General features: G+C 45.9%; 1 protein-coding gene across 1 annotated transcript in view; it reads right to left on the bottom strand.

Annotated features, from left to right (window-relative positions):
- RNF17 (ring finger protein 17) overlaps positions 1-25835 on the bottom strand; it is a 183214-nt gene that overhangs the window by 7773 nt on the left and 149606 nt on the right. Inside the window, exons 32-38 of the mRNA XM_056560060.1 lie at positions 16786-16866; positions 14930-15055; positions 12827-12877; positions 8307-8423; positions 3637-3763; positions 3291-3426; positions 2155-2344 (exon numbers count right to left, since the gene is read on the bottom strand). Of these exons, the coding sequence (XP_056416035.1) occupies positions 2155-2344; positions 3291-3426; positions 3637-3763; positions 8307-8423; positions 12827-12877; positions 14930-15055; positions 16786-16866 (828 nt within the window). The remainder of the gene's footprint in view (positions 1-2154; positions 2345-3290; positions 3427-3636; positions 3764-8306; positions 8424-12826; positions 12878-14929; positions 15056-16785; positions 16867-25835) is intronic.

The raw sequence follows: 25835 nt of genomic DNA, 5'->3' as shown, positions 1-25835 counted from the left end.
CCGGTGGAAAACATATATATATATTTTTTTTTATTCAACTGGTGCCAGAAAGTTAAACAGATTTGTAAATGACTTCTATTTAAAAAATGTAATCCTTCCAGCACTTATCAACTGCTGTATACTACAGAGGAAGTTCTTTTATTTTAAAATTTCTTTTCTGTCATGACCACAGTGCTCTCTGCTGACACCTCTGTCCATGTCAGGAACTGTCCAGAGCAGGAGAAAATCCCCATAGCAAACCTATCCTGCTCTGAACAGTTCCTAACACCAGATGTGTCAGCAGAGAACACTGTGGACAGACAGAAAAGAAATTGAAAAAGAAAAGAACGTCCTCTATACAGCAGCTGATAAGTACTGGAAGGAATAAGATTTTTTAATAGAAGTAATTTACAAATCTGTTTAACTTTCTGCCACCAGTTGATTTAAAAAAAATGTTTACCACCAGAGTACCCCTTTAATCACTATACATTCCATCCTGACATTCCACACAGAACACTATCATATGTGTATCTAGAGGTCTGTATCTCCATACATTATTCTATATTATACTTTGACACGTAGGGTTAACGTGTATCATACAGTACCTCGATACTCATTCATCACCTATTAGTGTGAGCCCCCCACCTTCAATTTATTTTTTCGAAAATTGAAAGGGTTATGATTTTTAAAAGGTAAGGAGGAAAAAACGAAAGTGCAAAAACTGAAAAACCCTGCGTCCTTAAGGGGTTAAAAGTCCCCCCATTGCATATGAGAGCCCATTCTACTCACACCAACTTCTTCATGGCAAAGTGCAGGAATTTAACCTCTTAAGGACGCAGGGTGTACCTGTACGCCCTGCGCCCGGTATATAACATGCGGTCACACCGTGACCCGGCGTCATACCGGGTCGGTCCCAGCGGCTAATGGGCTAATAGCGTGCGGCACAGTGATGCTTTTTAGAAGGTGATGAGGAAAAAAATGAAAATGCAAAAACAGAAAAACCCTGCATCCAAGGGGGTTAAAGTAAACCTGTTTACTGGTTTCCTAAAATTACTGATTAGTAAGGCTATGGAATGATGTTGGGGTAATAACTCAATTATGAATTATTATTTATGGTGAACAATATTAAAAATATTATAACCGTTATGAAATGGCTTATCCATGCTCTGCATAGACACCTAGACTCTACCTAAGGGAACTATTACAAACTCCAGCAAATTGAAATACCGTATTTATCGGCGTATAACACGCACTTTTTAGGCTAAAATCTTTAGCCTAAAGTCTATGTGCGTGTTATACGCCGATACAACCCCAGGAAAGGCAGGGGGAGAGAGAGGCCGTCGCTGCCCGCTTCTCTCCCCCTGCCTTTCCTGGGGGTCTAGAGCCCTGCTGCCGGCCCTTCTCTCCCCCCTGGCTATCGGCGCCGCTGCCCGTTCTGTCCCCCTGACTATCTGTGCCGGCGCCCCATTGCCGGCGCCGACAGCCAGGGGGGAGAGAAGGGACAGCGGCACCCATTGCCGGCGTCGCTGCCCCTTTGCCTCCCCCCATCCCCGGTGGCATAATTACCTGGGTCGGGTCCACGCTGCTGCAGGCCTCCGGCGTGCGTCCCCGGCGTCGTTGCTATGCGCTGCACGGCGCGGTGCATGACGTCAGTGCGCCGCGCCGTGCATAGCAATGATGCAGGGGACGCGCGCAGGAGGCCTGCAGCAGCGCGGACCCGACCCAGGTAATTATGCCACCGGGGATGGGGGGAGCCAACGGGGCAGCGGCGCCGGCAATGGGTGCCGCTGCCCCTTCTCTCCCCCTGGCTGTCGGCGCCGCTTCTCTCCCCCTGGCTATCGGCGCCGGCACCGATAGTCAGGGGGACAGAACGGGCAGCGCCGCCGATAGCCAGGGGGAGAGAAGGGCCGGCAGCAGGGCTCTGGACCCCAGGAAAGGCAGGGGGAGAGAAGCGGGCAGCGACGGCCTCTCTCCCCCTGCCTTTCCTGGGGGTGTATCGGGGTATTCACGCGCACACACGCACCCTCTTTTTTTTTACCCAAATATCCTTGGTAAAATGAGGGTGCGTGTAATAGGCCGGTGCGTGGTATACCCCGATAAATACGGTAGTTAACTTTACAAAAAATAAAGGCATCTGTCATGATATTTGATAAATAAATACTAAAATGCTCTTACAACACATGAAGCAGTAAGTGTCTTTTTTTCCACTATGTCCATCATATCATACAGTGCTTTTATGCTCCATTCTGGGCAGTACAGAATTCTCACATCTTGGAAATCATTTTTTGGAGGCTTGAATCCAGCCAGTTTCACTTTGATAGCTTTTGCTGGATACTGAATCAGTGAAGGGGGGAGTTGGAATAAACTAGAAAGAAAAAAAAACATTCATATTGTCACAACAAGATAAATAAGTAGTCCTGCCTAGAAAAATGTATCCCCTATCCAAATGATAGGATAAGGGTGTCAGATCACATGGGTCTGACTGCTGGGACCCCCGCGATCTCCTGCACGCTGCCCTGGCTTTCCTCCTGCACGGAGCTGTATCGACCACTGCACAAAGTGGTAGCCAATACACTCCCTCCATGTATCTCTATGGGAGAGCCAGAGATATCCAATGACAGCGCTTCAGCTCTCCTATAGAGATGAATGGAGCACGCGTGCTGACCCTGGTTCTGTGCAGGAGGAGAGCTGGGGCTGAAGATCACTGGGGGGGTCCCATTGGTTGCACCCCCAACAATCTGACACTTTTACCTTGTCCTCCTTCCATTATTCCCTGGCCTAATATAACTAATCACCTCCTTCTCTGAATATTGACAGACTGCCTCGAATTCTCCCTCTCCTTGCCCTCCCTTTTTTCTTGCTTTTTTCTTTCTACCCCATTTCCTCCAATTGTTTGTTTTGCCGGTGTCCTCTCTGTTTTCATTTTTGATTAAACAAATATTTATTGTAACTTTGCGTATATTTCTGAGCTAGCATAGTCTATGGGAGTATTAATAAACACCCAAATACTTTGCTAACACTGAAATATGCAGTGTCAAATCCACAGGTGCGTCAAATACGCAGCGTTTACGCTATTTGTGATCCTACCCTAAAGTCTAATAAAAAACAAGCAAAATAACTTCTGACAGAAGTTTTAATTGGTGGGGATCTGGGACTAACAGCTCAACGTTGGGGATCTCAGCCCCAGGACCCCCTCACCCCCCACTGATCAAAACATCTTACATGTCACTATGAAACACAGTATGTACACAGATTTGAACCAAAAGCCCTGTCCTGGCTCTAGTATACATAGGAACCTTATATTTTATTACCTGTAGACATCCAGTACTGCTGTATTTCCATAGTCAACAAACTCCACAACACAGGTGACAGGGTCATAACTTTTAATAGATTGTAATTTTGCTCTATGCAACAATCCATCTCTGTAAGTAGCAAGACACGGCATGGCTGTAAATAAAAAGAGAAAAGACAGTGTTTCTTAACCAGAGTGCAACCAGCTGTTGCACAACTACAACTCCTAACATGCCCAGACAGCCTTTGGCTGACCGGACATGCTGGGAGTTGCAGTTTTGCAACAGCTGGAGGTACCCTTGATGGGAAACACTAAGATATGAAAGTTATGTGCAACAGACAGAAACTGTAACAATCACTCAGAACCTGTTCTAAAATCTGTCAAGTATAGCAACTCATTCCCTTCAGAGTTGATTTTCTTAAGGGTGGATTTAAGAGGATCACAGTCTCCATCATCATCTCCATTACTTTTTTCCTTCAAACGAATGAAGACCTGCAAAAAAGAAAAACATGAATAGTTCTGTATCCAATTCCAGTTGTACAGTTGCTAGGTGATTATAATCTGTAGCTGTCTTGCCCATCTCAACTTATAATTGCCTGTAGCTACAACCAAGTAGTATTTAAAATAAAAGTATATGAATGTCTGTTTTAAATGAACTAAGTTAGACCAGTGTTTTCCAAACAGTATGCCTCCAGATCTGGCAAAACTATAACTCCCAGCATGCCCAGACAGCCTTTGGCTTGCTGGAAGTTGTAGTTTTGCAACAGCTGGAGGCACCCTGTTTGGAAAACACTGGTCTAACTTAGTTCATTAACCACTGCCAGACTTTTCCCCAGGAGGCATATCTCCCTAAAAACGAAATGATCGGGCAGTTAAAATCCAACATTATTGATCATTTTCTCCTCCTGACATCATCTGTCAGGGGAGAGAAGGGTGGCCTCCAAACAAATAACACAGTCGGGGGGGGGGCTTAATCGTAATTTTCCAAAATGAAGGAAACTTGTCCTGGATGCAGCTTCGTAGTAACTTCACTGTCGCTCACTTGCAAAGACACTATGGCCGCTGGCTGCGGTATTCTTCCATCAACGGACTCTGTAACCCAGCAGAGCACTACAGGCTCATCTGAAGCATTCCTATATATTTTTGTGTTCTATTGTAGCCCCTAAAGTGACTGTGCTACTATGGTATTTAGACAAATTGTGACCATAAATCTTATGTTTCAGATTGTGCACCTGTTTTATTATATGAGTTAATTTTTATATTTTAGCAGTCAACTAATGCTATTTTGCACAAGCCCTATTGGACTGCACACATTTTTCCAAAGTAGTTAGAGAGGGCCTGCAGCACATAGGAATCGCCTTTTCTCGGTCGCCTTATTGGGGGACACAGAGAAAATGGGACGTCCCAAAGCAGTCCCTGGGGTGGGAAAAACAACCGCCAGAGAAGGGAAGGTCAGGCGAGAGACTGAGCCATAACCAGTCACCCAAGAAAGTGGACGAGGCTCAGAGGAAACCGGCTACCAACCACCTGGCAGCCCCACACAAAACATGAGGGGCAAGGCACGACCCAAAAGGAAGGCACTGTGCAGAGGCTGGGGTCTGACAGCTGACCAAATAGAAACAAATGGTTGCCCCAGAGGCCTGCCGGGGCAAACCTGTCCTGGCAGGAGAGCGGAAGACACCCCTGATGAAAAGACATTAGACGCAGACCACCGAGGCCTGACCACAACACTGAGGAGAGAGAAGGGAAGCCTAATGCAGAGAGTTGGCTAAGCCAGACAAACATGGCGAGGAAACGCCACTCCCAGAAGAAAAACATGCTGGAGAGGCAGGAAGGGAGAGCCCTGACAGAAGGCCAACCACCACCGTAGGACGGAGGCTGAGGAGAGAGAACATAGAAAAGCAGCTGAGCATGCTCAGCCAGAAGGCAGATACCAGTGTTGCCAGAATTGGACGAAGAGAAAAGAAAGCAAAACACCTGTATAGACCCGCGCGCCTGAAGAAAATGTCCAGGAAGGCGGTTAGGGCAGGATGAACCCGCCAAACACTCGAACCAAGGGGGATAAACTCAAACCCTCAATCCTAGGTCACTCAGCGTAAGACCCGGTGGAAAAGAACCCATGAGTGCGCCGCACAGCTATGAAAGTGTGAACAACATGCAATAAGGTGGACCCCACACATGGAGACGTAGGAAACCGCCAAGAGAGGGCAACCAGGCCGACCGGAAGGTCCCCTACCCCGCGACCCTGCGATCCGGGCCCCTCCAGCTCCGGAGGGAGAAGGAGGAACGCAAATAGGCCGGAGGGAGGGAGTCGAGCCATCAGGAACACTGGAGCTGCTGCCCAGAGAAACAGAGGATCCCATGTCAAGGAAGAAAGGAGGAACCCAGAAGTCCCCACCAGGAGAGGCAGAGAACCTCAAGCCAGAGTGAACACTCCAGCTAATGAGCACCCAGACCGGGGCAGTACCTAAATGGCAAGCAAAGACCACCGCTATCGAGAAAGAGCAGAGAAGAGTAGGACCAGAACCCTGCCAAGGTCAGAGAGGAACTCCCGGAATGGTGGAAGCCCCAGGAACAACCCTTCAGGAGAACCAGGCCTAGAAATGCCACCCGTCAGAGAGCCTAAGGCAAGGAGAGCCTGGAAGGGCAAAATACAGAGGGACCAGAATGACTCCAGGGCCGCCAGGAAAGAGAAACCCAACCTGGGGGAGAATTGCGGCCAGGAGAAAAAGGCACCTCCACCCCTGAGGCGACCATGCCATCCAGCACTCGTAGACACAAAAGACTAGTAGATAGACAAGGTCAATGTAGCATTGAATTCCAACGTGGGAACACAGAGTCACAGTCACCGAGAGGAAAACAGAGGGGACCCAGTGAAATGTCAACCAACTGAGCATTGACCTGGCAAGAACCGCACCGCACCCAGAGGAAGAGGGGAGAAACCTGAACGGCACTGGCAGGACCAACAAGTGCCCCCGCGAAGCTAGGATGGCGACCGCTGCAACTAGGCCATATCCAGCAGAACCCCGCAAAAAAAAAAGGGGGAGAGCGAGGGCAGGAGCAAATAAAGAAACCCTCTGACACAGGGAGGTTGAAGGGCAACGGTTGCATGACAAGAGCAGGAGCCGCACAAAAGCCATACAACGAAGGCTGAATCTCTATAGTAGAGACCCACTAAGCTACACCCAAGCTGGTAGCAGAAGGGTTAAATGAGATGGCTGAGCCAGTCGCAGGAGGGAACACCGAATACTGACAGAACACTGACAGGACACCTTAAACAGGAAGAGGAATGCCAAGACAGCCTGAGAAATAGCGGAACACTAAGAAACTCCACCCCAACTCCATGGGGGCACCAAGACGGTCTGAGCAAAGCAAGGCACCCCATGGGAGGTAATAGCCGTGTGTAGACAAACCCTATACCACCCGTCCTAGAAGGAAAGATGAGACGAATAGAGTAGTCGGAGAGGAAGGCCTACCTAGCCCACTAAAGTGCCTCCACTGGGGTGGGGAAAATAAACCCGAACAAGCCCGAGGGGGAACCCCTCGGCATGAAAGTACCTTAGCAATGGCAGGGACACTGCAAACAACTCCACCCAAAATGAGGGAAAAGAAACGACTGTACTGGCCAGAACAGGGTCCCCACCACCAACCCTTTGTTGTGTAAACTACAGCGGGAAACACATGAAACAGTGGCACAGGAATGCCAACGATACTCTACCCCCACCGCTCCCCCCCCCTACCCCTTCAGCCGTTACTTTTCCCTCATTTTGGGTGGAGTTGTTTGCAGTGTCTCTGCCATTGCTAAGGTACTTTCATGAGCGCCATAGAAATACGCAAGGTCACCCACTGGATTCATTGTACTAAAAACCGATCCAACTGCAATCCAATGGGACCTCATCCATGCTGCTGCCATAGAAGGTCCATTGCACCTGCAGGGACACAACGTATGGTTGTCTCCCACCGGAAGCAGGGTCCGGAATGCAGCCACAATTGTACATGCTCCCATAGATGTTTGGTGAAACCAGGGTGCATGGAAGGACACCCTCCCGACAACACCCGCATGCCTGGGGCACCAGGACTGCAGCCGTAGATGCGGCAGAAAGCACGTTCTCCAAGGGCATGGCAGAGGAACAATGGTTAATGATATATAGCAGGGTACCAAAACTGCAACCGTGGATGCAGCAGACTCCACCACCCCTAGCATGATTTAGAGGGCCATTGTACATTGGTCAACTCGCACTCACAGGGGAGTAACGGAACAGCAGCTGCGGCAGACATACCAACCTCTATGGATGGTGGAGAGGGTCCATGGTACAACGGTATACTCACACACACAGTAGGAGTACCGGAATAGCAGCTGCAGCAGGCGGCACCACCTCCATGGGCGGTGGAAAGGACCACGGCCACCCATGAGTTCACAGAGTGCGCCCACACAGAGGCACCCAGTCAGTCACTTCACCAGGAAGTGGGGCACTGGGACTGCAGTCGAGGACGTGGTGGATGCAGTAAAGGTGGTCGGTGGAGAAGGGAAAAAGGCCTAATGGCACTCAAAGGACTCCGTCTTCTTATACTCACCCGTCTATAGTCAGCTAAGGCCGGGCTGCATCACGCCAGGCTTCCATAGCGAGGCGGCCAGGAGCCCGCGGGCAGAGTCATGTTCGCTCACCCGACCCCTGACGTACATGTATGTCATGGGTCGGAAAGGTGTTAACGACTGCTGATCTGCAAAGGTTTAACTATTTGTAGATAGGAGTATTTTCTGCAAATGTAAGCCAAAGGTTTCATAGATTTTATATGTATTTTAATTTTACAAGTTACTTGCAATGAACATCATTGACATAGATCCAGAGCATTTGGAAACCAAAGATGTGTAAAGAAAGATATGTTGACATTTTTAAGATCATTTCCAGGGCCCCGTATGATCCTCTAGAAGCAGTAGGAGGGATTACCTTTAGGGAAACAATCCCTCACCTACAGGATAGTACCAGTGTCCCTACTTAATTTTAAGGCTTATTGGTATATATAATGTACTTACATCTTTGGGGGTCTGTAAGTGTGTGACTTCCACCTTAAAGAGTTCTCCTGGGTGAGGTAAAGATTCTGAAGAATAGTTAGGCAATAAAGGTGTGCCTAAATCACTGTTTAGCAATTCCTAAAAAATAAACGAAAATATTTTCTAATTGTCCAAACTTGCTTCAGCCAATTTTATTTCATATCTGTATCTGACACTGTTGTCCTTTCAATAGGCTAAACAAAATTACAGTAAAAAAAAATCCACAAAATTCCAATTACTTTTGTAAGAAAATCAGAGACATTACACCAACGTGCTTGAAACACATTCAAAGTGTACCTGTCAGATCACCCAAAAAAAATAAACTGTAATATGTTGCTCAGTATCTCATTCTGATCATGTACATATCATTTGTATGTGTCTATAACCTATATTTCTCTCAGAAATAGCTTTATTTCTGAATTACCTTAACCTCTTAAGGACGCAGGGCGTACTGGTCACGGTGTTTAAAACGGGGTCACGCCGTGACACCGCATCACACCGGGTCGGTCCCAGCTGCTATTGATAGCTGGGACACTGGGCTAATAGCGCGCAGCACAGATCGTTGTGCCGCGTGATATTAACCCTTCAGATGTGGTGATCAAAGTTGATCACCGTGTTGAAAATGAAAGTAAAAGCTTCCCGGGAGCTCAGTCAGGCTGATCGGGACTATCGCGATAAAAAACATCTTATCCCCTATTCTAAGGACAGGGGATAAGATGTCTGATCGCAGGGGGTCTGGGCGCTGGTACCCCCATGATGTGGGGTTTCCTTGTTCATGACATCATGCCATGCCACCTCCGTTCATGTAAATAGGAGAGGGCATGACAGCTAGTACACAGCCACCAGGCCTCCTTCCATAGACATGAATGGAGAGAACATGGCGTGACTTCACAAACACGGAAGGCCTGTGTTCAGAAAGCCGCGGTGCCAGCCTGGAGATCACGGAGGGTTCCAGCAGCCGGACCCCCTGCAATCAGACAACTTAATATAGTGTTCCTTGTGTACTTAGCAGACACTTTCCTATTCACTTGCTTTTAAAATTATCAACATAAATATGTTTAAAATGTAATAGACAAAAACGCCTCTAGGTGGCGCTGTTCTTTTCCCTGCTGCAATTATTAGTGAGTTTGGTCTCCTCCCGGCCTGGAAGTTGACCAAACTCAAGAAGCGTTTCTCTGCACTGAACATGACTGATAGCTGCTCTGTGCCTCACTGAAAGCTGCAAAGAACCTCAATGAAACATTCATAGAGCCTCACTGAAAGATACACAGACTGAAACATGCACAGAGCTTAAGGTCTTCTATTTATCACAGCTCTGCAACGATGTGAGGACAGAAGTGGTCCCCCAGCAGGCTTCAGTAATGGGCTTCAGTAATGTCATGCCTGCTGGGAGACGCCCACTTTCTCCTGCTGGGAGATTGCACTATGTGAGCAAGAATAAAGGTATGATACAGAGCTTTTTAACCCCTTAAGGACCAATGCAAATAAACCTGTATGCCCCTGAAAGACCAGGCCTGTTTTTTCAAATCGGGGATGTCTGTCTTTATTAGAGAATAACTCTGGTAACGTTTTGCCAATCACGATAATTCTGACATTGTTTTTTTTGTCACAAGTTGTCCTTCATGTACATAGTAAAAGTAACCCATATCATTTGTAGTTTTTTTTTACAATGCAAAAAATCATGAAATTTTTACAAAAAAATATGATTTTTTGCTATTTTAACACTAATAGGTTGCATATATTTATACTTCCTGAGCAAATAGTTTATGAAACTTATACTTTCAGATGTCTACTTTATTTTGACATCATTTTTTAGTTTTTAATTTTTTAATTTTAATTTAATTTTAAATTCGTTAGAAGCCTAACAATTTAACTTGAAATTTTGAAAATTTTGAAAATTTGAAAAGTACATCTTTTTTTGTGTGCTATGCAAGGTTTGCAGAAATTAAAAGGTAGTAGAACATAGGAACACCCCCCCAAATGACCCCATTTTAAAAACTAGACCCCTCAAGGTATTCGCTACGGGGTACAGTGAGTATTTTAACACCATAGTTTTTTGGCAGGAATTATTACAAAGTCAGTGTTAAAAATTCGAAATTTGCAACTTTTCACAAATGCATCATTTGGGGGGCATATTTTTTGTACATCACTTCTGATATTGAAAGAAATGCACCCTATATTTTATTTAGCTGCTTGTCCCATGTTCGGAAATACCCCCGCTTTGGCCATATATGGTTCCTTGGCCGCGTGGTAGGACTCAGAAGGAGAGGAGCGCCATTTGGCTTTCAGGGCAGAACAGTACCCCCACCCCCACAAGTGACCCCATTTATATACCGCACCCCTACAAGTTATTGGCTGGACCAGGGACCACTCTGATTGGTCCTTGGTCGGCTGGCAGTATAATGCGTCTGTCTGTGACAGTTAAGGCTCCTGATGGATATATCCGCCATGTTGCGGGAATAAGCACCCGCTCATGGCGAATATATCCATCACTGCTGCGGCTGGGTAGCTCAGTGTGTCCGCGCATGACTGCTGGCGGGAAATCCGCCGCTATGAGTGGACACACAAAGCTACCCAGCCGCAGCAGGGAGCTCATTACCGTGACTGCTGCATAATGTGTAGGATCACATGGTGGACATCCGCAGCATATTACATGCTGGGGATGTCCGCCAATGCGATCCTACACATTATGCATTTTTTAAAATTAGATTCATTTAATAAATGTATTTTTAATATAATATATATATAATATATATATATATATATATTTTTTTTATTTTATTTATTTATTTATTTATTTTACACTTTTATTACATTTTTTTTTATTTTTACACTTTTATTTTATTTATTTATTTTTACACTTTTTAATGCTTTGGAATACTTCGTATTCCAAAGCATTGCAGTTATATGCTGCCTGCCAGTTTTCACTAGCAGGCAGCATATTAGGACGTGCCTCTGGCACGTCCTTTCAGGCAATACCCAGGGCAGACCTGGGGTTCTTTGTAGGACCCCCGGCTGCCCAGGTATGCAGCAGCACCCCGCGATCGCGCTGCGGGGTGCTGCAGAGGAGACAGAGGGAGCCCCCTCCCTCTGTCAGAACTCCTTACAGCGCGCGGTCACTTCTGACCGCGGCTGTAAGGGTTAAACTGCCGGGAGTGAAGTGAACTTCACTCCCGGCAGTGCGGCAGGGTCCCGGCCAGCCGCGTATTACACGCAGCACCCCGCGATCGCGATGCGGGGTGCTGCAGGAGTGACAGAGGGAGCTCCCTCCCTCTGTCATAACACAGGGTAAGGGTTAAAACTGCCGGTCCTGGCAGTGCAGCAGGGTCCCGGCTGTGTGATACAGCCGAGTCCCTGCCGCGATCTCGTGGGTGCACTGGGCAGCACCCACGAGAATAATGGACGAGTATAGACGTCCAGGTGCGGGAATGCCCGCCAACCTGGACGTCTATACTCGTCCATGGTCGTTATCGGGTTAAAGCTCTTTCCTTAATTATTATTATTATTATTTTTTTTTTTTAAAGACCGGAAGGAGTGTTAGGAGTAGTTAGGGAACATAGCCTGAGTTAGTTTACAAAAGGTACAGGCACTCTTTAGGCCTGACTAGTTTTGGGTGAAAGTTCTGGTATTTGTTTTCCCAGTGTTTTCCATGCAGTGCGTCTCCAGCTTAGGGCTGGGCGGTATACCGGTTCATACCGAATACCGACATTTTTGTGCTGCACGATATGAATTTTAACCAATACTGCAATACCGGTTGGGCCCCTCCCCCTCGGGAATGAATGAATGAGCCCACCGCTGCGTTGTCCCCACATCGGGGAACTAAATCACAAGTCACCCGCGAGCGCTGTTCTGCCCCCCAATTATCAGCCCAGCGCTGTCCCCACCCGCATGCGCTGCCCTCCTCATCCTCATGTTTGTTGCGGCCGTCAGCGCTGACACTCTATACCAGTGGTCTTCAACCTGCAGACCTCCAGATGTTGCAAAACCACAACTCTCAGAATAGCGCAGCGCTGGGCTGATAATTAATTTGGAGGGGGGGGGGGGGGGGGGGGGAGGAAATACCATTCTATACTGTGGAACAGTCAAAAGTTACAAAAATACCGTGATACGCAGATTTGGTCATACCGCCCAGCCCTACTCCAGCTGTTGCAAACTACAACTCTCAGCATGCCCGGACAGCCAAAGTTATAATTTTACAACAATATTTAATTGCAGAACATTAGATGGCAGGATATGTTACAACTGTTGACGAAAAGAGTATATCTTGTATGTTGTCAATAGGGATCTATCAATATGCCCAAACAAATGCTTGCTCTGCTGTTAGGAGATTGCGGTGCCGTCAGACCCCACACAATCGGACACCTGTGGATAGGGGATAACATGCTTTTTGCCGGACCACCCCCTTTAAGTAATTTGGCTAGAACAACATTCCTTTGGTACAATCATTTCTTTATATTGGTAACAACTACATGCAGAGACAAAAAAAAATGTCAAAACATTACCTGGAAGTCAAGGTTCCAAATTTTCTCAATTTGTTTAATGTTGTATGTCTCCTGAAAAAACATCCAAGCATTATTACTATAAAAGTTGTATTCCAGGATTTTTTTTTATTTGACTATGCTACAGGGGGCTGTAAAGTTAGTGTAGTTCATAATATAGTGTCTGTATCTGTGTGTGACGGTTTTCTCACAATTCTTCTGTGATTTTCACCCAAATATTTATTTTTATCAGCATACAAAATTACTGTTGTCTCAGATTTTTCCCAAGTTGCAATGTGGCCGAGACCTGATCTCACTAGTCAGCTGATGACAGGGAGCCTGTCTGCTTCAATGGGTGGAGTGATAGCTTGGTGGTATCAATCTGCAACTAATGCAACAGCTGTAGGCAGCCTGATTGAAAACCACAGGTCTTTTGAATGGATGCAGCTCATTTATGTTTCAATGGGTGGGGTAGCTGATGTGTGGGAGGGAGGAACATGGAATTATGGGATTTGTATTAAAAAAAAGAACACAAACAGGAAATACCAGTTCACAAAAAGCTAGCCACAGTGTTATGGTAATCTCACAACATAGCCATTTAGCCCCAAGACAAGCGCAGATCCTTCCTAAGCATGTCCATTATTGTCTGCCAGGTACGTACTAAAATCATTTTATGGTGGATAACCCCTTTAATTTCTGCTAGAAGCCACGCTATTACATTGACATAAAGGATAAACACATGGTATATATTTCATTGTAGAACATTAGATGGCAGGATATGTTGCAATTGTTGTCAATAGGGGTATAACTACAAGGTGTACTAAGGATCTATCAGTATGCCCAAACAAATGCTTGCTCAGCCATTAGCGACACCTCCCAACCCTTTATGCACATGCACACAGACTAGCCGAGCATGCATGTCTTCTATGGCAAACTATCTCAGGGCAAAATAATTAAAGGAAATCTGTCACCAGTGTCACCTGCACTAACCTGTCGGTACCGACAGGAAGTGCAGGTGACACTGATGACAACGGTACTCACCTTGTCCCGGTCCATGCAGGGGATCTCCAGTAAGCTCGTCCGTTAACTTCATCTCTGGGCCTGGCTTGGGGCACGGGAAGCTTAGTGATGTCAGCGCTGCTGTTCTCCAGCAGCGGGAGCCAGCAGAGAGCAGCAGCAGCTTGGGTCCCACTGCTAGAGAACAGCAGCGGTGACGTCACTAAGCTCCGCCCGTGCCCCAAGCCAGGCCGAAGCTGAAGTTAATGGAGGAGATTACTGGAGATCCCCTGCACGGAACGGGACAAGGTAAGTACCATTGTCATCAGTGTCACCTGCACCACCTGTCAGTAGATGACACCTGCTGAACACATCCAGCCTTTGAAATGCACTGCAATCGCAGGGTGGAGACTGCTTATTAAGGCACTTTGAGGGTTTATGAAGGTCTTTGTAGCTGTCATGACAGTTCTTGCAAATAGTTCCTGTTAAAGACAGGTGTAACAGCAAGCAATTTGACAGTACACTGCAATACATACAGTGCCTTTGGGAAGTTTCTCCCCATCATTCTGTACTCAATACCCAATAATAAATTGAAAATAGAATACTACAAAATCCGCCACTATGAGCGGACACACAGAGCTAACTGGCCGAAGCCGGGAGCTCTCTCTGCAGTCCTTCTGTGACTGCTGTAGGCACATCTGCAGCGTGAAATACACTGCGGATGCGCCCCCGTATGATCCCTCCATAAAGGAAAATGGCTTATATTGTCACACTGGAAAGGACAATTGAGATAAAAAAAATGATAATGTCTGAAATCCTAATGATAAGTCCATCTAACCAAGGGCTCACGTTTAACGCTGTTTAGAAGCGGACAGGCCCGCTTTATTTATGTACGTGTGTCTGGTATTACTAGTGGATGCTCAGTGGTAGAGTCATGCCATTCAGTAGTCTTAAGAAAAATGGGTAAAATATCAGTCAACATGCAGTGACACAAATGTCAAAAGATTTCTCAAATCAGCAACAGGACCGCATATCTCTGCAGGACCTTGTACAGCTTACTGTACAATCTAACTCAGACATGCTACATTTGAGATTTATACCTACTTTAATGTGCAGCTACATTACACTTACAGTTTTGTCCCTCTTCTCACATCCTCTAGGAATACCATAAGCGTATTGCTCCAAAATATCAGAGACTGGAGCGCTCCCACAATATATACGAACAAATGCAATACCGTGAGAAGAATTTGGAGGCTTCTGTGGAATGCAAAGGGTGATAAGCGAGAATGTTAATGGATTAAATTAATAAAATGATTTATGAATCGGTATGTAACAAAAAATAGTCAAAAAACAAAACAAAACATAAAGCAAGCTATTCTACTGTGACTACAAAAAAAAAAAAAAAAACCTGTGTTTAAACGCTGAACTGAAAAATGCAGAGTTAAAAAGACCTGAATTTTCTTGTAGAAACTGTGCAACTCTCTGCCATTCATGGGCTGTATCTGAGCTGCAATGGTAGACACATTCATGGAAAAGATATTCTTACCAATAACTTGTGCTAATGAAAAAATGAATGGTGCACAGTGTTTGGCATTAGAAAGTCCATGGGTGCTCAGTCCTCAAGGCCAGACCACAGTCATGAAACAATGAAAAAGACTTAATTGTGAAGTTGAAACTTTGTAATGAATGGGTAAATAAACAATTTTGTTTTCACTAGCTATGCCTTGGAGTGCTGTCTTTCAACTTTTTTCTTAAAGGGGTACTCCGGTGGTCAACGTGTTTTTCCGTTTGTGACTTACCCTATTTGTTTTGTTTCATTTCTATTCTTGTTGTTTAGCCTACTCTATTTCTGTTCTTTGTTGTCTTTTTATCCCCCACTTTGTTTTCCTATCTTTGCTTCTATTTCCTGTTTCTTGCTGTGCTGAAAACTACAAATCCCAGCATGCCACATGCCTTGCTGGTTTGGGGCGGCTCCTTTTTTTGTGTGTTTGTTTCCTCGGGCTGCCGATCGGAAGTGCGCTTGGGTGCAGGAAACAGTCTGTTGTTGTGAGGCCGCTCCTCTGTTTCTACCCGCTGTACAATGTTATGCTGTTTTCTGAATAAACTTCTTCAAGCAAGCCGAGACGGTTGAGTGTATCTTTTTCTATTTCACATATTTACTTAAAGTATATGTGGCCACCTCATTCCAAGTAGGGCTAGAGAATGCCTTTTTTTTGGTGTTAGTAAGGGTCCCAGTAGCAGTGTCCTAAATCAAAGCCCTTTAAAGGGGTACTGCGCCCCTAGACATCTTATCCCCTATCCAAAGGATAGGGCATAAGATGTCAGATCGCCGCGGTCCTGCTGCTGGGTAGCCCCGGGATCCCCGCTGCGGCACGTGCTATCATTACAGCACAGAGCGAGTTCGCTGTGCACGTAATGACGGGCAATACAGGGGCCGGAGCATTGTTACGTCACGGCCCGCCCCTTTCAATACAAGTCTATGGGAGGGGGGCGTGGCGGTCATCACGCCCCCTCCCATAGACTTGCATTAAGGGGACGGGCCGTGATGTCACAAGGGGCGGAGCCATGAAATCATGCTGCTCCGTCCCCTGTATCGCCCGTCATTACGCACAGAGCGATACAGGGGACGGAGCAGCATGATTTCATGGCGTAACAATGCTCCGGCCCCTGTATTGCCCGTCATTACGTGCACAGCGAACTCGCTCTGTGCTGTAATGATAGCAGGGTGCCGCAGCGGGGATCCTGGGGCTCCCCAGCAGCGGGACCACAGCGATCAGACATCTTATCCCCTGTCCTTTGGATAGGGGATAAGATGTCTAGGGGCGGAGTACCCCTTTAAGCTGTGCTCATAATACCCACACCCTAAAGAACAGCCAGTAAGCTATACGCTCAAAAGAAATACATTTTCTAAAGCATTTTCTGCAATACTGCTAAAAATGGTGACAAATGTGATTTTGAAACTTTGTAAGAGAAAAACCAAAATATACCACAATATGAATGGTGACAACTCTCTCCAACAGAAGTTCTTTAAGAAACTGAATTGCATCTGGTTGCCAGCGGTCACCAACCTGAAATAAATTAGTAAATGAGTATAAAAAGTCAGCTCCATGGTAGTTTAAGTACAAATCTGAAAAGTGTTCAGTGTATATGTATTAACCCCCTTTACTGTGAAACCAATACCAAAGATCTGGTGCGACCAATTGCCTTCCCAATTCACATTTACAAGTCATATAATTAGCAAATAGAGTCTGCCTGTCTGTAATTTAATGATTAGACACACATGTATAGGGCGCAACTCCAGCTGACACGCCGGCAACAGGATTTTAGGTGAGTATACACATGAATGTTCTGACTCACGGTTTAGTAGAAAGTTTCTTTCTTATTTATTTAAGTATATTCGGGTATTGTCTCGCAGGACATCAGGTTAGCAGCATGATATGCAAGCAGCAAACGGTGGATACAAGCTCCGTGCTCCCTTCAGTCATGGCCCAACATTTCAGGGGCAAAGCCCCCTTAGTCATGCGCAATGACTGCCCGGAACATGAGCGATTAAATAGAAGTAAAACAGCTGAAAAATATTAACCCTTTGTAAAATTCATCATTATGCGCATAAATATTTATCATTAGGGTACAACTGTAAACAACTATAAAAATACATTGAAATTACAACATTCATTCATCCCTCTCGGTGTAAGTGTGTCCAGTTCTGTTATCGAGAACGTTTCTCGCTGTAGCAAACGTTTGCGGTTTAAATCTTCATTGGTCTGAATAGGGACCTGTTCTAACACCTGCCATCTAAGTTCTGAAATTTGGTGTTCTGTCTCTTTAAAATGTCGGGCTACGGTGGTTTCTCCATATTTAGTGGGTACGCTATCTGTTAGGTCTTGAGCAGATTTCTGTAACGTTTTTGTAATAGCTGACTTATGTTCAGTAATCCTAGTTTTTACATTTCGAGAAGTTTGACCTACATACCCTTTGCCGCACGGGCATTTTAATAAATAAACGACATTGTCAGAATTACAAGTAAAAAAGCCTTTGCTTTTAATTTTATTCCCTTTACTTGGATGGGTGACATTGTCCCCTTTGATGATATTATTACAATTCGAGCACGAGAGGCAAGGGTATGTGCCATATTTCTTAGCAGCCAAAAAAGTTTGTCTATCTTTTTTCTTTTTAACTATATCACTTTTAATTAGTTGATCTCCAATAGATTTGCCTTTTTTATATACATACATAGGTGCTGTATTAAACCGATGTCCGTATTTTTCATCATTTCTTAATAATCCCCAATATTTTTGAATCGTGTTTTTAACCGTATGTACCTACGTATAAAATCTGTTTCTTATCTTTCTCTTTTCTAGTTGATCTAGTCCTCAATTGTTCTCTTGTTAGTTGCCTTATTTTCTCTTTCTCTTTCTGGATTTTAAATTTATTATAACCTTTCACAATACATTTATTTGCGATCTGCTCGCTAGTTTTCATATTCTATGTCTGTACTTGTAATACGACTAGCTCTTATAAACTGACTTCGGGGTAGACTATTAAAGATATTGGGAGCATGGTAACTATTTTTATGTAGCATATTATTCCGATCAGTTGTAATTTCAATGTATTTTTATAGTTGTTTACAGTTGTACCCTAATGATAAATATTTATGCGCATAATGATGAATTTTACAAAGGGTTAACATTTTTCAGCTGTTTTACTTCTATTTAATCGCTCATGTTCCGGGCAGTCATTGCGCATGACTAAGGGGGCTTGCCCCTGAAACGTTGGGCCATGACTGAAGGGAGCACGGAGCTTGTATCCACCTTTGCTGCTTACAAGGAAGAAATGCCAGCGAGGTAAAGCGGATCCCAGATTTATTAAATGGATAAAAACAGGAACGGTAAATACAGGGTTACGCGTTTCAGGCGTGTAACAGGACGCCCTTAGTCATACTCAGTCAGAACATTCATGTGTATACTCACCTAAAATCCTGTTGCCGGCGTGTCAGCTGGAGTTGCGCCCTATACATGTGTGTCTAATCATGAACTATTGAATAGAGAGGCTGGAGCTCTGTCGTATAGGAGTTGTATATACGCTCTACACATTGAGATAACTCGGATACTACTGTGTATACTAGATTCACTGTGTCCAGATAACCTTGAGTTATATATCAGACAGGAGGCTCATATCTTATGCATTATTCTTTCTTTAATAATGCCCATAGCAGAAAAATCCAGTAATCAATTTCAATGTAAATGAAAAAACTTTCAAAACTACAACTCCCAGCAGTCCTAGGGCCACAGTAGCCACTCCCAGTCTGTAGGCCCTATATAAAGGACTGCTCATGGAAGGATCCTCCTCTTTCTTTCTGCTCATGGCAGACTTTTACAGATAAGTATACTCATTGAATGTTCTGATTTATATATTTCTTGGTATTATACTTCTGGGCACTGTGTGGCCTGGCAGAGACTATCCTCTGCCGACTGCAGAGTGCTCCCTTAACTTGACATAAGAAAAAAAAAAAAAAAGTCCATCGGCAGAGGGTAGGCTGTTTGGCGACACCCTAGTGAAAGATATCAACAAGTTCGTGGGGCTATTCAACAGCCTTGATAAAGCCCAAACTTCGCTGAAAAAATCTGGAGCAAGCAAGATTTTTCCCCGGGCCGGCAGAAGTAGGGGCCGTTCTGCCGGCCGTAACTCGACCTACAGACCTTACGCTAGGGCAACCGCCCCACCTCAATATCCTCAGGCTCCCCCTCCATACTCCACTCCAATGGCACAGCCAGCACCGTTTTTCCCACCCCGTGGTAGACCGTGGCGTGGACGAGGAAGCAGAGGCTACCCCCGATCCCGTCCATATACTGGCTGGTGAGTACTCCATGCACTCCACTTTCACACATACCTGTGGGGGGGGGGGGGGGGGACTGAGGTATTTTACCCACGCCTGGTCTGCGATTACGGCAGACGCGTGGATTCTAACTACTATAACAGGGTTCCACATAGACCTTCTGTCCTTACCAAACCTGGGCGTGATCCCGCCCCCTATTCGATTTGCAAACCAAAACGTTGTGCTCATAGACAATGAGATTCAAGACCTAGTAGCCAAACAGGCGGTGGTAGAGGTCAACCCGTCTTCCCCGGGGTTTATCAGCAACCTCTTCCTAGTAAAAAAGAAAGGGGGCGGCTACCGTCCTGTGATAAATCTTCGGGACTTGAACCAACATGTCGTTTATCGACATTTCAAAATGGAGGGCATACATTGCCTTCGAGACCTGTTGCAACCGGGGGATTGGTTGGTAAAGGTGGACCTAAAGGACGCCTATCTCACCGTCTCTATGCATCCATCCGCGCAACATCTACTCCGCTTCCTCTGGAGGGATCGAATGTGGCAGTTTACTTTCCTTCCTTTCGGTCTGTCATCTGCCCCGTGGTGTTTCACCAAGCTCCTGATACCGGGGGTGGCATCTCTAAGAAGCAGAGGGGTACGTCTGGTCATATATCTCGACGACCTCCTTATCATGGCCTGCTCCGAGACGCAGGCCTTCCGCCACATGAGATGGACAATCTCTCTATTGCAAAGACTGGGCTTCTTGAGACAAATCGAGTCTCGTCCCTGCTCAGGAAATTGAATTTTTAGGCTTCTTGGTAGACACCAACCAAGCAGTTCTCCGTTTGCCCAAAACAAAGTTGGCCCTCATCCGCAAGGAAATCAGAGCGGTTCTACGCAAGGATTTCCTATCGCTACGGGTGCTAGCCAGTCTGGTGGGCCTTCTAGCGGCCTCCATACAAGCTATATTCCCGGCCCCTCTCCACTACAGGGCCCTCCAGAGACTCAAGATTCTCCATCTACGACAGGGTCTCAGATATGCCGACGAGGTGCCCCTCTCGACGGAAGCCAGAGCAGAATTGCAGTGGTGGCTTCATCATGCCGTCGAGTGGAACGGCAAAACAATCTTCAACTCTTGTCCAGACGTCATCATAGAGTCGGACGCGAGTCGGCGAGGTTGGGGCGCTCGTTTTGGCAACCTCTCCACAGGAGGAAGCTGGTCCTTCAAGGAATTCCTCCTGCACATCAATGCGTTGGAACTTCTGGCGGCATTGTTCGCCGTTCGGAGTTTCTTACCAGAAGCGTCCAATTGCTGCGTATTATTACGCATGGACAATATTGCTGCGGTGCAATACATCAACCGCTTGGGGGGCACCCGATCCAGAGTCCTTGCAGAGATTGCCAAGGATTTTTGGCATCTCTGCCTTTCCCGCAATATTATTCCGATGGCGGAATACATTCCGGGTATTTCCAATACGGCAGCCGATTGGAATTCCAGATACCTTTCCGACTCCAGCGATTGGCGTCTGGATCGTTCAGTTTTCCTGCAACTAAATCTGCTTTGGGGTCCGTTGGGCGTAGATCTGTTTGCTTCTCGCCTCAACCATCATCTGCCTCGATTTTTCAGCTGGAGACCGGACCCGGAGGCGTCGGCAGTGTTGGAAGGGGGAGACACACTATGCGTTTCCTCAGTTCTCGATGATCCCCAAGGTTCTCCTGCATATAGCGAACCAGAATGCGACGGTGGTACTGGTCACCCCCTGGTGGCCGATGCAGCCGTGGTTCCCACTTGTTCTGGAGATGGCAGTGGATTTCCCCAAGCTACTCCCTCATTTTCCGCAGATTCTTTCCAACCCGACCAGGGGTCTACACCCTCTGATAACGGAGGGCAACCTGACTCTCCTAGCATGGTTGGTTTCGGGGTGCCTGACGCAGACAGCGATCTTTCAAAGTCGGCTAGGGATCTCCTCGCCCTGGTCTGGGCCCCCGGGACTCGATCGGCATACCGATCGGCCTGGAGACTCTGGGTGCGTTGGTGTGATCAACGGCAGGTTGATCCCGTACAGGCGCCTGTATCGACAGTAGTGAATTACCTGGCGGATTCTTTTGAGTCTGGTAAGTCCTTCAGCTCCATCAATGTGTATCGATCGGCTATTTCTGCTTACCACTATCCGGTTGACTCTTTGCCGGTCGGTAAACATCCTCTACTGTGTAGACTTTTGCGGGGCATTAAATTTAAACGCCCGCCTCGTCCTAAGTATCAGTCAACTTGGGATGTTTCCAGGTTGCTAGATATGTTCTCTAGGTGGGAGGACAATGACGCTTTATCATTGAAGCTTTTGTCCTACAAACTTACAGTCCTTTTATGTTTGGTCTCAGTTAAGCGGATTTCGGATGTAAAAGCCCTGGACATTTCTAGGCGTCAAATTTTCAGTGGTCCGCAGGACCAAGACGGGTATACATTCGGTTTCTTACCCCTTTTTCCCTGCGCATCCTCGGTTATGTGTTGTGCGTTGCCTACAGGCTTATGAAGCACTAACAGCCGACTTACGCTCGCAGGGTTTTTCTCAGCTCCTGGTATCTTATGTCAAGCCTCATCACCCGGTCTCTTCCGCCACGCTTGCACGGTGGGTGCGTTCCGCCATGGAGATGGCGGGTATAGACATATCCCTCTTTGGAGCACATTCTTCCAGAGGGGCTATGGCTACTAAGGTAGTTACGTCGGGGGCTCTCTCGCGGACCTTTTAATGGCGGCGGATTGGTCTTCCGAGACCACGTTTCGCCATTTTTACTTCAGACCGGAGGAGCATGTCTCCATGTCGGTTTTATAATATTGTTGTCTTGTCATTTGTGTAACCTGTTATGTAAATCTTAGCTTTGAACCTGCATAAGATATGACCCTCCTGTCTGATATATAAATCGAGATTTTCCTAGCTTGTGACGGAAAATATTAGTTATATGAAGACAGGAGGCGAGTATCTTCCCTCCCTTCCCAACCCTATTACGATTCTTTGTTCTTTTTCAGGATATTGAACGTACTGAACGTTTTCCTGGGGACGGCTGACCTGTTGGTGGCAAGTTGTTTGGGTTCTCTACAGTCTCCGTTGAGACGAGGTTAGACCTTCGTTTGGCCATTTTCTCCAGCTGATGACTCCGGATGCTGAGGTTACGGAAGGCTGGCCGTGGATTCGCATGGCGATGGAGATGTTCGCATGGAGTTCGGATTTTCCTGTGCGGTTTTGAGTCGCATGAAGAAAGAGGAGGATCCTTCCATGAGCAGTCCTTTATATAGGGCCTACAGACTGGGAGTGGCTACTGTGGCCCTAGGACTGCTGGGAGTTGTAGTTTTGAAAGTTTTTTCATTTACATTGAAATTGATTACTGGATTTTTCTGCTATGGGCATTATTAAAGAAAGAATAATGCATAAGATACTCGCCTCCTGTCTTCATATAACTAATATTTTCCGTCACAAGCTAGGAAAATCTCGATTTATAGAGAAAATGTCTTTTTCAGACATATCTCATATGACCGATAATGCAGCAGAAGTGTTTTCATTTTCCGAAAATGACATTCTCGCTCAAGCTACCTATGCGGGTTTTTCATTTTCAACTATAAAAGAACAATGCTAAGTTGATTATGTAAAAAAATTGCAAACACTTACCAAAAAAAGAGATGAATTTGTCCTTTCATGCCTCAACATTAACTGAATATTTGAAAGTAAAACGCATACCAAGGAGATTGCGGTGTAAATTGACTCCTAATTTATTACCGGATGATGCGGTTTTCCATCAAAGGTGGTACGCCATGAATAACAGACATTCACTAGATCTTATGCTTTTAACCATGCAGCACTTACAAATGGCAATAGATCCACTTAAAAAAGAAATAAAAGAAATGGAAACCAAACTTAAAGAAATAAAATCTGAAACAGAGCTTGAACAGATTAAAAGCGAATTACATTTCGAAATGGAAAAGTTGAAAACTTCCACTTTACAAAATAAATTGCAAAAGTTTGAACGCTACATGCGCGATTATTTGCACAATCGCGTCTATACATGGGCCGAAGAACGCCGGCAACAGCGGACTATAAGACAACAAAAAAACTACTACAGTAATGCCTCGTCTACAGATAATTCAGATATGGACAACAAGAAACCGCAACATATGAACACTGGTTCAGGACAAAAACCATCTCGTTTTTTAGGTCGGGGAAAAACTGCAAAAAAGAAAGATCCAATATCTACAGATACAGGAGAGACGACAGCGATAACATCCTCACAATCAGAAAAAGAAGAAGACGACGAGTCAACAAAGAAAAAGAAACAAAAGAAGAAGTGAATAATTTGGTCATTAATATTTCTGATAGGACACTATCTCAAGAAGAACTGAGTTTACTAAATAAGGGACTAAATTATGTGCCGCTACACGAAAAGTCTAAATTCAAATTCAAAATAGAATTTTATAAATTCTGTAGGAATATTCGAATGCAAATGTTCCTCTTTGATATAAATCGCTCATTAGGAAAAAAAGAAGGTTGTGATGATGTTCCACTGTCTCTCAAAAAAAGTTCTTCTTATGATCCTCCTATTAACAATGATAGCTTAGAGGTATTCAAAAATATAGTAATTAGAGAAGTAGAAAATCAATAGCAGGATACTCCATATATTAAGTCTAACCTGAATAAAGCCGAATATTTTGCATTACAGTCGCTTAAAAATGACACCCCCCTGGTGCCATAGTTGTGATGAATAGGTCAGACTATATGACAGAAATGTATAATTAATTATCTGATGATAAAGTTTATGTTAAATTGAAAAAAGATCCTACATGCGAGTTTAAAAGCACAGTTGATGCTTATATTAGGCAGAATGTAGAAGATGGTGTTATTTCAGAAAAATTGGCCAGATCACTTATAGTGGACTATCCTAGAGTTCCAGTGTAGTACACTTTACCTTAAGTCCACAAGGACCGCGAGAGGCCTCCGGGGCGCCCGATCGTATCCGGATCGGGATTCCTGTTACAGCCTCTTGCGATCCTCGTGGACAGTTACCTACAGAAAGAATTAAAAACACTACCTAGATTTTTTACTTGACAATACAGATTTTTTGTCATGTTTGGAAAAAGTCGATTTTCATGATGTTACCTATTTATGCACTTTAGACGTACAAAGCTTATACACTAATATCCCCCAAGAGGAAGGATTTGAATGTATAAGAGAAATTTTAGCAAATACCGTATATACTCGAGTATAAGCCGAGTTTTTCAGCACAATTTTTCGTGCTGAAAACACCCCCCTCGGCTTATACTCGAGTGAACTCCCCCACCCGCAGTGGTCTTCAACCTGCGGACCTCCAGAGGTTTCAAAACTACAACTCCCAGCAAGCCCGGGCAGCCATCGGCTGTCCGGGCTTGCTGGGAGTTGTAGTTTTGAAACCTCCGGAGGTCCGCAGGTTGAAGACCACTGCGGCCTTCAACATCATCCAGCCCCCTCTCACCCCCTTTAGTTCTGAGTACTCACCTCCGCTCGGCGCTGGTCCGGTCCTGCAGGACTGTCCGGTGAGGAGGTGGTCCGGTGGGATAGTGGTTCCGGGCTGCTATCTTCACCGGGGAGGCCTCTTCTAAGCGCCTCGGGCCCGGCCTCAGAATAGTCACGTTGCCGTGACAACGACGCAGAGGTGCGTTCATTGCCAACGTACTTCTGCGTCATTGTCAAGGCAACGCCTCTATTCCGGGCCGGAAGCGCGGAGAAGAGGCGCCCCCGGTGAAGATAGCAGCCCGGACCACCTCCTCACCGGACAGCCCTGCAGGACCGGACCAGCGCCGAGCGGAGGTGAGTACTCAGAACTAAAGGGGGTGAAAGGGGGGCTGGATGATGTTGAAGCCCGCAGTGGTCTTCAACCTGCGGACCTACGGAGGTTTCAAAACTACAACTCCCAGCAAGCCCGGACAGCCGATGGCTGCCCGGGCTTGCTGGGAGTTGTAGTTTTGAAACCTCTGGAGGTCCGCAGGTTGAAGACCACTGAGGGCGAATGATGAGAAGAGGATGATGAAGGGGGGGGTGTGGGGATGGTGAAGGGGGGTGGGGACGATGAAGGGGGGGTGTGGGATGATTACAAGGGGATGATGAAGGGGGGATGTGTGGGATGATAAGGGGATGATGAAGGGGGGATGTGTGGGATGATAAGGGGATGATAAGGGGATGATGAAGGGGGGATGTGCGG

Source organism: Hyla sarda, chromosome 2 (genome assembly GCF_029499605.1).
Source record: "Hyla sarda isolate aHylSar1 chromosome 2, aHylSar1.hap1, whole genome shotgun sequence".
NCBI lineage: Eukaryota > Metazoa > Chordata > Amphibia > Anura > Hylidae > Hyla > Hyla sarda.
This window is presented reverse-complemented; position numbering and strand designations above follow the sequence as displayed.